Genomic DNA, 11866 nt, shown 5'->3' with positions numbered 1-11866 from the left:
TTTGGGTGGGCTCCGCGCTTACAGGGGGCGGAACGGCCCTGTCCGGCCGCGCGGGGGCGACACACACACGGTGCCGGGCCTGGCCTTTCTCTGCAGCCTGCGCCGCCCCCCGCGCCGCCCTCTCCATCGCCCCGTTCAGGGGAGGGGGTTCATTGAGGCTGCTGGCCAGCTCGAGGCGGGGCCGGCTCCAGGGCTCTGCCCCGCGCGCAGCCCTCCCCGGCCTGGCGCAGCGGCCAGGAGAGAAAACGGCAGGTGGCTCCGGCCACAGTCGCGAGGGGCCGGTGTTGGGTCATGAGGAGATCGTCAGCGTCCCAGCCCCCCCACACGCCCCAGCAGTGGCCCCAGCGTGGGGCAAGCTGTCTGTACCGCACAGGGTCACACGGAAAGTTTCACGTCTCCTCTTTGGAACGTTTTCGCTACGAACGGGGCTGGGAGCAAGAGGTGCTGACGCTGTTCACGGGGGTATCTGTGTAATTCAGATTCTAAGTCCCCTGCACTCGGGGAACTTTTACCGTCGGTCTGTAAAATTCTGCATACCCCAACTGCAGACTCTCGGGGGTTTTTCCATCTTTTTTTTCCATTTGCAGACCCCCTAAAATTTTTCAAATAGAGGTACAGACCCCTTTGAAAATCGTAGACAGTCTGCAGCTGCTGAGGGTGAGCGGGCCACAGGTTGAAAACCATTACGCCATACAATTAAAAATAAACTGACATGAAGCATGATATGCACCTTTCTTTGACTGAGAATACTTTTAGACAACTTTAGACCAATTTTAGAGCACATATTACTATCAGCAACCTACAGCTTTTCCTATATAGCTCTCAGGGTTGCAGCACTGGTGTCATCTGACATTCAACCTCTCTTCAGAACTACAGAAATGCTTTGTTACTGTTGCATATGATGCGGGGGGGGGAGGGGGAAACAAGGTTCAAGCGTGGAAGACCGCATTAAGATAACTGCTTTTAAAGGAAGAAATCAACTAAAATGAGTGTCTTCTGGGACCAAACTGAGCACTTCCATGCTTTTTGGATATTTCTTGCAGCAAAACAAGATCAGATCCCCAACCCAAGGAGCTTTAATAATAATCAAATAAGACCAGAAAAATCAAGGAGTTACAAGGAGGATCAAAATAAGCCTTTAATTAATGAGAGACTATCACCCCTCCATAATAAACCACAAATCTACAGAGCTAAGACCTAGAACTCAACTCCTACAGCTCCACACACTTAGCTCTACTGCTTGAACTAAAAGGTGGTCCCTGTTAACTACAGAAGAACCATTATAACCATTCTAGTTTTCACTCAGCTAGCAGAGGGTAAAATTCACACAAACATATAGATCAAAATTTTAAAAACTAACTAGCAATTTTGGGTATCTGAGAACTTAAAACAGCTTGATTTTCAGAAAGTGATGAAAATCAGACCCTTTAAAAAGGCTTCAAGAGCTGGGCAGTCAAAAATCAAGGCCATCAAAAATCACTAGTCACTTTGAAAATCTTGCAAAAAGAAAATCTTGGTGATAATGCCTGATCTTACTCTACTGAAATCAATGGCAAAAACCTCCCATTGATGTCAGAGGAATTGGGCCAATGTTGGAATTACAATTATTTGTGCAGAGTATTACCACAACACTAATCTAACTTTTGTTCAATCCCAGTGCTGAATGGTATGGATACAATTGCTCTAAACATGTCTAAAAAACCTAAATAAGTAATTTACTACATCCAAATAGTAACAAAACTTTTATAAGCATTTTATCAAGATGCTTACAAACTGGCTAAACCCAGGGGAGTTTAGACCCATAGTGTTTGGCTCCAACATGGTCAGGCAGGTATTAGCAATGAATCCTTTAAGAGTTTACATGGTTATACCTCTTAACAAACAAGTGGTGTCATTGCTAATTATCAGACCTTAGGTAAGGCTAAGATGAATCAGTTCCTTATATTTACTGTACCTTGTACCCAATTAACCATGTTTTATTTCTATTACTTCAGCCCGAACTTTAAATAAGATAACACTGGTAATTTGAAGGGTCACTACAATTTAATCAGCTCTTCTCTTTCTCATGATCTCATTTTTATTGGTCACATGCTTTGGGCCTATTGCGCATGCAAAACCATAGTTCATCCAATCTAATGTGGGTCTATAATCCTACAGCCCACAACTGCACTGAAAGCAATGACAGCAGGACTAGGTCCATAACTATCCAGAACAAAAACATTTTTTGCTTAATTGTGAAGGATTTCCTTCAGATATAACCAGCACATCAGCTTTCCAGGAGATTTAACTGTGGAAACGTTGACAAGGTTGGCACAAGAAATGAAGGAGACTTAAGAAATAGACTAAAATGAAAATTTCAGATCAGGGTGATTTTTAATTACATGTAATGGAAAAGTGATTTGACCAATTTCCTTCAAACTTTATGTAAACTCCTCCTTGGTTTTAGGACGAAATGCAACTCTTTCCAGGCCAAACCGATTTTCTAAGCAAATATTATATTACAGCTAGCACTGGACTTTATAATGGAAATTAGTTGCAGTCTTAATTATGAAGAGAGACTATCTCCTGTGCATAAGTCCACAAGACATATGGAGAACAAATCAAGCCTACAATCAAACACGTTCCCACAAGATTAATTATAGCAAACAGCAGAATGCTCAAAACAATTTACATAGTAAATGTGACATTTTAAGGAATAACTGAGTACAGAAACATAAAAGCTAACAATTCATTATTCCAGCTTGGGTACAGATGTTTGGTTTATAGATTGGGTGAATAAGCATCCCATTTTATACCTCAAGCTCAATTAATGCTTCTCTCAGTTTGACAGAATTAACTTCCCATGTGCACACCAATGCCTGATCCATGCTTTGAAACTTAATTTGCAGGCCTCCATGTTGTAGAAGCCAAGTGACACTGCTGAATGTCCTAAAGACCTGCAGAATGCTACATCCTGCAGCATCCGGGAGAGTAGGGTGTTGACCATCCTCATTTGTGGAGCCTAGGCACAAATCACTAAGCAGGTCAGCTGCTCTTCCTATGCCTTACTTCTCTTTTCAATCTCTCTTCACAGTGGAAGTAAGTGGGGTTTGGATATCAAGACCACTTGGGCTCTCTCAGGTAATGTCAAGAAAACACACTTTCAGGGAAACAGGTTAGATACAAGTTAAATTTTATCTGGTCCTATTCTAAAGGCCAATTTTTATTGCAATGTGGGAAAACCTGCATATCCAGTTTGGTAAATACTTGGAGGCCATAAGCAGAATCTTCGAATATGCGGGCATGATCTTCCATCTAAATGAATCTGACCTCTTGTGGATAGTCACAGTATTAGCATGCAAGGGGTGGGATTTAAATTCTATTTGCTATTTTTTGGCGTGTATCTTGACTTGACACTATCAGTTTATGTTTTAATTTCTGATATAAAATCTATGTGGAAATGCTGCGAGGCTTTGTCCGGCACATTTATTCATTAGAAAAATACTGCGGAGAAACGGTAGCTTTTTTTTTTTTTTTTAAATAGACAAGGCTGTAACCAGCTTTTTATTTACTCAGCCACCTCTGTCCCCTGGCACCATCTCCCAGAGTCATAAAAGAAGTTCCTGTCTACATCATATTCATAAACCCATCATCATAGCCTCATTTAAATTCCCACTCAAAGCCTTCCTCTTCTATGATTACTTGTGATAGAAGCACATACCTATATCCAAAGACGAAAAGAACAGTGATTACATATAAAGTATGTGCAATGCTGCAAGATTTGCTTTCTAAAGTATGCACCAAGTCTTAACAATTAAGCATATCATAGACAGGAGAGTAGATCTGGACAAAAGGTAATTTTTTTTGGTCTGGCTCTCATTAGGCAAGTTGTAAGCTAAGTTCTGTTAAACTCTGTTCCCTAAATATGAGGAAAACTTGCAAAATGGCATAATATGGATTCACTTAGGTTTCAAGCAGTCCTATAATTTAAACAAATGCACTGGAAAAAGTTTTTGTAAACATTTATTTTCTTGAACTGAAAAAAGGCTTGCATCAGCACACATTGTACAGCCTTGCAAATTACACAGAAATTGAAAAAAGATTTTGTTTGTATGTGCAATGAAACTTCTGATGTCCAGTGATCCTCTGCAAATGATGAAAACATATTTAAATGACTTAAGAAGGGTCCAGCACTTATTTAACACAATTATCCTAGAGTGCAAAGAAAGAAAAAGATTTATACCAGTGGAAACAAAGTGCAAACATTTTGTCATTTGGGGGAGATACCTTTTAGTGTCTTCACCCTTTTACTACAAACAAATTGGCTTCAATGAACATTCTTTGTAGTTTAGACATATTCATATTCCACTTTAATACTTATGCTAACCTGTTTGATTAGAAATGAGTTCAAGAATATAATTTATTTGTAATTATCTTTCACACTGAGTGAATCTTGAAAGGACTGTGTACGGAGTTTAGAAGTTACTGAAATTGCTTTATTTGAAAAAGAAACGGGAAGAGAAATATGTTAACTGGAGACTTGTGTGTAGTTGGCTAGAAAACAGTGTAAATTTCTTAATTATTCTCCCTTCCCTTACCCCATTCCACCCCAAGCCCTCTGCCCTAAAATGGATAGCTGTGTGCTGGCTGTGAAAAGGGATTACAAAATATAGATCTGAATATGGGTATTCATTATGAACAAAAGTTTGCTGTACAATAGAGATTTGGATCTGATACAAGAATTCAGAAATATAAAACAAAACTATTATAAAAGTAAGGGACATTTTAACAGCATTCCTCATAGAAAGCTGCCTCTCTATATCTTGTCAGAATGGATTCTTACAGTTGTGTGGGATTAACTTTATATCTATTTTTCTTCTTCTTCTTGCTGGATCACTGGGTTATTCTTCCAAGGCTATAATGTCATATGAGAACACATTCCAGGAGTCTCTATGAAGATAAAAGAAACCCTGTAACATCAAGCCAATCAAGTAGAGAAGAGAAGGACATGGAACTACTAAAGGCTGAATGTCCAACAATGTAGCTGCTACTGAGAACTAGCCCTTTCCAGAATATGAAACTCATAGTGCTTCTTGCTTGTTCTCAGCCTAAACTTGTTAGCTGAGTTACTTTGTTTCTTCAGTGCATTTTGGGCTGCTGACATTGTAGGGAACGTAGCTAGAACTGTATATGTGGAGGCCAAGTCACTAGGTTTGGAGGGTTCAGTGTTCACATTACTATCTCCACTGCCACAATAACGATGTTGGTGTTGCTGTTGTGTCTGTAGACACTGGGGATTCCTTAGCCACCGAATCTTGGCACCAACTTTAAAAAGTTCTCCAAATAGTTTTTCAGCTTCCATACGAGTTATTCCTTCTGGCAGTTCAGTAATTTCTAAGACTTTTCCAACAACTGAAACAAGAAATATGTAGAATTAAAACTGGTCATTACATTTAACAAGGATTCAATCTTACATAAAATAGTGAAGTTACAGTAGATGTGAAATTAACTCTGTCAAACAAACATACATTCTGCTTTTACTATTTTTAAAAAGTCTTTATGGCACTGAACATCAAAACTATTAAAGTTCCAAGTGCATTCAACTGGAGTTAAGCATGCAGGCTAAAAGGTAGTACCAGGCGCTAAATAATTAATAGTTTATCTTATATGAACATTTAGTTTGCAGCAAGCTGGGGTGAGAGTCTATTCCACCCTGCTGCCCATAGGGACCCTGCTGATGCATACCTTACCGTTTCATAGTACGGTAGATCAAAGTGCAGTAACTGTGTGCGTCAGCAGGCTCCCTAAGAACAGTTAGTCTTAAATCCTCAGTTCTGACTTAAGGGCTTATCTGCATGAACTTGTAGTTAGCAGCAAGTTGGGGTGTGAATGCATCCTGCACTAACACTTGGATGATCTATTAATGGGATAAAAATACGGTTGCAATAAAAATGTGGGACAGTGAGAACCGTAACTTGCTTCACTCACAGCAATGTAAAACTTACAGGAAAACACAGCTTTGGCTATCTGCTCTCATGGCAGAGACTACCTAAGGAAAGCAGCCCAGCTCCCTTCTGTATTCACTGATCCACAAAGAGAGTTGGTGGTAATACACAAAACAATTCTTTGCCATCACAAAAAAATCATTTATCTGAGGATTTCAAAATGATTTACAAAAATTAAACCTCACAGTACCCATTTCACATATAGATAAACTGAGGAACTTAAATGATTTGTTCAAGGTGTCACAGACAGAACTAAGTTCTATATATGTTGTCAAAGAGCAAATAATGCCAGCTGGGGGCAGGAGGATGTTAGTTTCCCCCTTGTGCACCTGATCTTGTCCAGTCAAAATGAACTCTCCCCCAAATCTCCTTTCAGGGCCTAACTAACAACCCAACAGAGAAATAGATTTTGAACAGTCAATGGAACACAGTCCTAGCATTCTGGCCATGCCCTGCCTCATTTATTGGGTAGCACTTGTTGCCTGTGGTCTGCACAATGGAGAGAGGTTGTACCTTTGTTCCACCCATCATATTTATTGGCAACAAATGCAGTGTTCTGATTTGTCAGGAAAAAAAATATGTAAATCAGGAATTAATTTAGTTGATGTATTACATTCATAGTTCTGGTAAGCTAAGGGCAGTTATGGAAGAATTTTGTATTATATTAAACATGTAACTTACAAATATTTTGGTATTAACTTTTATATTAAATAATTTTACTTACTGTGTCTCCCTTGGTTTTCTTTTCCCTTCTCTTTTCTATGTTTTTCTCTATCTACTGTTTACTCTGCTACTCTCTTCCTCTCTATTTTCTTTTGAACAACAGTTTCTTCTTTCCCTCCATTCCCACCTTTTCCTCTGTTTACTGTCTCCCTCTTTGCCCAGTTACTGTTTATTCTTACCTTCCTTTGATTCACACTTCACCTTCCTTCCCTTTTATACTCTTCATCCCTCCCTCTCCTACTTTATCTCACTCATTAATTGTACCAACTTTCATGCTTTGGAGCTCCGTTTCCCTTTGGCACTTCTGCAGCTGCCCCAGACACTCCCATTCTGCTGCAAGTCTCACATACACACAATGCCATCACACAGACATCCATTTTTCTGCAAACTCTTCAGACAACCCCCTATGCTTCCAAACAGATATCCATTGACATTGCTGTACCCCCTACAAGCACCTTCCATACTGCTACACCTTCAAGAGATCCCATGTAATCAACTCCTACAGACGCTCCCCCTCTCAACATCCATGCACACTATTTTGCTGCACTCTACATGCAGATATTTTCCAGACATTACACCCTTATAGACAGCCTTTGTCACTATTGAAATCCCTATGACCCCAGACTACCTCCTCTCTGCTGGGACTCCCCCGACTTTAACTACACAGATACACAACACCAACATAGGCAACTCCTACTCTCATGCATCCCATTAATATCCAGTCCTCTCTGTCACGTATCCAATTCTGCATCAGATGTCACAGTCCCATTCCCCTACACAGGTTTGAATAATACAATAAATAAATTAGAATAATGCTTTCTCACTGCTTCAGTTTTTGATTCAACATTTCTCTCAGACTGCAGCATCACCCAACAATTACATACCTGGTTCCCCTGCACCAAGATCTGCTGAAGCGGCCTTCTTAGCTGGTTTCCTTCCTCTGCTTCCATGTCTGTGTCCAGGTTGACACTGAGCTCAGATAAACATCATAGTTAGAATGATTACATTTGTAATATTAAAAGTTACATTTGAGTTACAAGTAACAAGGGTTACAAGTTATGAACGATTGTCCCCGAGCGCTGTAGTTAGTGTGCTACACTATGATAGTACAGAAGAGGGCCAGATTTCTGGGTCCAGTGTCATTCCTGTAGCCTAGCACTATTGCACAAAAGCATGTTCAGTCCCTGGTATGAGAGCAAATAGGAGGAAAAGGTGAAAGTAGCATGTTAGCCAATACATATATATTAGGTGTAATATACACCATGATAACAGGTATTATTTGCATGGTTTTAATACAGTATGACGACAGTGGCAGATTAGCCACTGGGCCAATGGGGCCAGGGCTCAGGGGCCCTGAAAATATGGGCACCCCCACGCCCCAACCTGCCTGACCTCCCGGCTGGAGCACCAGGCAGGCGGGCAGAGCAAGCCCCCGCATCCCCACCTCACTCCCCAGCTGGAGCGCGGGGTGGGAGAAGCAAGCCTCCACACCTCCACCTTGCTCCCTGGCTGGAGCGCCGGTCTGGCAGAGCAAGCCCCGGCGCCCTGACCCCATTTCCCCCGCAGCCCACAGGTTGAAAACTACTGTTCTATGGTAATGACAACCTTTTGCGGACCCCTTAGACATAGTCTGTGTATCCCCAGGGTCCACGGACCACAGGTTGAAAACCACTGCACTAGAATTTACAGCCCAAGTGGTACAGACTAACATGGTGTATACATGCCCAGGAGTTGGCACTTGTTCATACCTGTTGGCCTGTTACATGTCCATGTAATAAAGGTGGAGGGTTATATTGCAGTGGCTGGCCGAGCAATGGGTATCTGGCATCTCCTGAACATGAGAAAAATAGTCTTAATGCTTTTTCTTGGTTTAATATAAAACCTCTCTCTAAATGCTCTTAACAGTCTACACCTCACAAATATGGTATACAAAGTAGAATGAATGTATACAAGGAAATAATTGTAATATGATTATTACCAGAAAAAATACAAGAGTTGGCATCTTAAGAAAGAAAAAGCACTTTAAGAATTCACCAGACAATGGTAAACTTGTGGGGAAATAATCGACTGAGCACAAACTATCAAGTTCAGAAGTCGCAGACTCAGGGCTCCTTATATTTAAAAAAAAATGTATTTTTAAAGGTTATAGGAAGCACTTATGTTCCCTGGTTTCTCTGCCATAGTCTCATCTAGATTCAAATCTCCTCAAAGAGTTTTAAGAAGATTAAAACTCGTTGCAGTGTTTCAAATAGCATGTGCACAGCTCCACCCTGGCCCAATGCTACTCACATCTTGAAATTCCCATCCACTTGAGGGGTCTGTAAGGTGACTGAATAGAAATCTTTAAAGATTATGAAAAGGGACTAAGGAAGTTATTCTAGAATTCCAGAGCTGCATCTACCCTTCAGTTTCTGACAGGTAGCAGCAACTAATCAAATAAACTTTTTAGCTACCTAATCAATTGTTATGTGCTATTCGCTGGCTCACTAATCTGGACTTGGTTATTTGAACACTGTGAATCAGCTGTCTTGCCATGAGACAGAAGAATAGTCATGTCTCTAATCAGTGAAAACACCATACTCATTGCTCTTCCATTAAAATGATGGCAGCAGGTTCTGCTCATGGTCTTTTATAAGGAGTTTCTCTGAGAAAATATTAATTGTGTGAGCATGGCAGGACCAAAGGATAGAGATGGCAGGACTCTCTACTTTCTGGTCCATTGATGATAATGATGGGAGGTCACTACCTAACAGCTCTATATCAATTAGTAGTAACATTACTGTGGTCATGTCTAGAGGGTCCTGTCTCACTGTTCTGGGCAGTGTACAAAACATAACTCTTTGATCTAAAAAGTAGTGGCTCAATCAGTGGATTAATCAATGGATTGAGGATAAAGAACGAACAGTCTGGTGAAAAGGCAGTTTATCTTATCCTACATTTCTACTTCTCCTTCCCATGTATCATGTCATGCCCACCTAGTGCAATGGGTAAGCATATAGGACTGACCAATCTTTTCTATCCCTAAAAATAACATCTGTTGTGACAGTATATTAAGGTTTGTGGTTTCAATATAAAACTTTAAGCAAATATATCCCAAATTTACAATTCCTCAGTGCTGAAAGTTATTTATGAAGAAGGAGCTGCATGGTTCTAAACCCCCTCATTACTAGCATGAAGTTCATGGCTTTTTTATTTTATTTGGGACAAAGGAGGATATGGAAGCATAAAGTTATTTTAATATAATTCAAGGAATACATTTTTTGAACACACTGGCAAAAACATTAAAAAATCAATCACAATTCGCCCTCAAAACTGATAAAAATTGAAAAAACCTGGAATATTCATGTATTTTTTACATATATTTCAGTTAGCTAAGAATCTTACCTTGTCCAGGGACAAAAGATCTAGAAAATTGGGACACAATAGAAAGAGGTGTTAACGTGGGACGGAGGTTTTTCATGTTTGATAGTTGAACTGGTGCTGGTGATTGGGCTGGTGAGGTGGCAGGACTATTTAGTTGAGGACTGTGCTGTAACTAGAGTAAACATGACACAAAGATATTGGTCCCTGAGAAGTCCGTGATTTTAAAATTTATTTACTTGACTATATCACATATTTACAATATTAAAATCCTGGACACAACAACATTAATATTACTATTTGACAAGCACTGGATTTATTTTGTTCCTCTCCAGAAATGAATTCTCTTTTTAAATATAAGATTCATAATACAAATGATCTCAGCGAAAAAAACCAAATCATACCTGTGTAGCACCGTCTAAAGTGCTAAACTCTGTGGATTTCTGTCCTCTTTGATGGTCACAATAATATTTATTTTGTTTCCATTGAGGAGGTGAATGGGTTCGAGGCTGAGGATTGCTGGGTATATTCAGCTGCATCATTACTACTCCTCCACCTGGTGGTGGAGCTACCGCTACAAAACAAAAAGTGGGAGGCTATTGTTAGAAATTAGTTCATTATGCAACTCGTGCTTTATTTACTGAAAATTAGGAAAGTGACAAAAACAGCTAGTGAGATAATAGGTTGCTGGTTTTTGAAAATATAGGGATTTGTCTTCTGTAGAATATTTTATTTCCGCTACCAAATAAAATCCTTATAGATCACTTAAAAGGGAGATAGCAGGATTTGTAAAGATGAGTTGAGCTACTGAAACTTTTAATATCATTATTCAAAAACATTTTCTAAGCAAATTGTTCTATCAAGCAGTAGTTGAAAATGCTCTAAATTTACCATGGTTTTATTTTCTGAACAATCATTAGAGCAATCGTTACTTGAAGACAGGTGACTATGTAAATCAAAAAATCAAATTATTAAAAATTAAAGTCTAAGCCAGTGTCAAGGAATGCTGTACATTAGGCAAAAGTAGCTGGATAAAAATAAAAACTGTCCATTATGCTTCATGGCAATTAGCAACAATATGCTCAGCGACTTCTTTTTAAGAAAAGTCACCAGTAAAAAAACAAGCATAATATTTAACTCTTATATAGTGCTTTGCATCAGAGGAAGCTGGATTAATCCCTAACACTCAAGTGAGGCTAACATCCTCATTTACAGATAGGCTGGTGAAAATGAGCGAGTGAGTGAGGGTGGGGGAGAGGAAGCGACAAAGAGGGGGGAATGGAGGGACCTCAGGGAAGGGGCAAGGTGGCCGGTTTTGTGCGATTAGAAAGTTGGCAACCCTAGAATAAGGCAAATGGTTTCATGTAAGAATTTATTTTAATTGTCCATCTTTATAAAGAGCCATAGAGACCACAATCCACAAATTTTACCACAAACTGCTTTTATTTGACTGGTGTTACTGTATATTTTGGAAGATGCATTTTTAAATTGGGAAGCTACTAAAAAAAGTTGCTTATTGTTTCCACTTCACTACGCAACAGAGCAGTTAACTCTCACAAAATGCCGAATGGTTTGGCCACATTTCTAAACAAATAATTAATTGCAGGGTTTTATGGTGAGGTCTCATATTACTACGACTACATTATTTTTACAAAATATACTATGCTATGAAATGTTTACTAGTACTCTACATGAAGTTCTATAAATGATTAACACTAAACATCAAAATAAATGAAGTAAAAATAATATTTTGCACATCTAAATTTTCTTGCTATAGCCCACTTCATCAGATGCATAGA

General features: G+C 39.5%; 1 protein-coding gene across 9 annotated transcripts in view; it reads right to left on the bottom strand.

Annotated features, from left to right (window-relative positions):
* Positions 1 to 2370: 2370 nt before the first annotated feature.
* The window catches only part of R3HDM1 (R3H domain containing 1), a 103915-nt gene continuing 94419 nt past the window's right edge, over positions 2371 to 11866 (bottom strand). For 6 of the 9 annotated variants that reach the window (XM_074967271.1, XM_074967273.1, XM_074967274.1 and 3 more), the window contains 5 exons: positions 10472 to 10641; positions 10092 to 10242; positions 8456 to 8538; positions 7592 to 7676; positions 2371 to 5391 (listed from right to left, as the gene is read on the bottom strand). In XM_074967271.1, coding sequence (XP_074823372.1) covers positions 5027 to 5391; positions 7592 to 7676; positions 8456 to 8538; positions 10092 to 10242; positions 10472 to 10641 — 854 coding nt within the window. In that variant the 3' untranslated portion in view covers positions 2371 to 5026. The remainder of the gene's footprint in view (positions 5392 to 7591; positions 7677 to 8455; positions 8539 to 10091; positions 10243 to 10471; positions 10642 to 11866) is intronic. The other 3 variants (XM_074967277.1, XM_074967280.1, XM_074967276.1) reach the window with 2 other exon arrangements.

This window comes from Natator depressus, chromosome 11 (assembly GCF_965152275.1).
Source record: "Natator depressus isolate rNatDep1 chromosome 11, rNatDep2.hap1, whole genome shotgun sequence".
NCBI classification, from domain to species: domain Eukaryota; kingdom Metazoa; phylum Chordata; order Testudines; family Cheloniidae; genus Natator; species Natator depressus.
The sequence above is the reverse complement of the archived record's forward strand: the minus strand, read 5'-3'. Positions and strand labels throughout refer to the sequence as shown.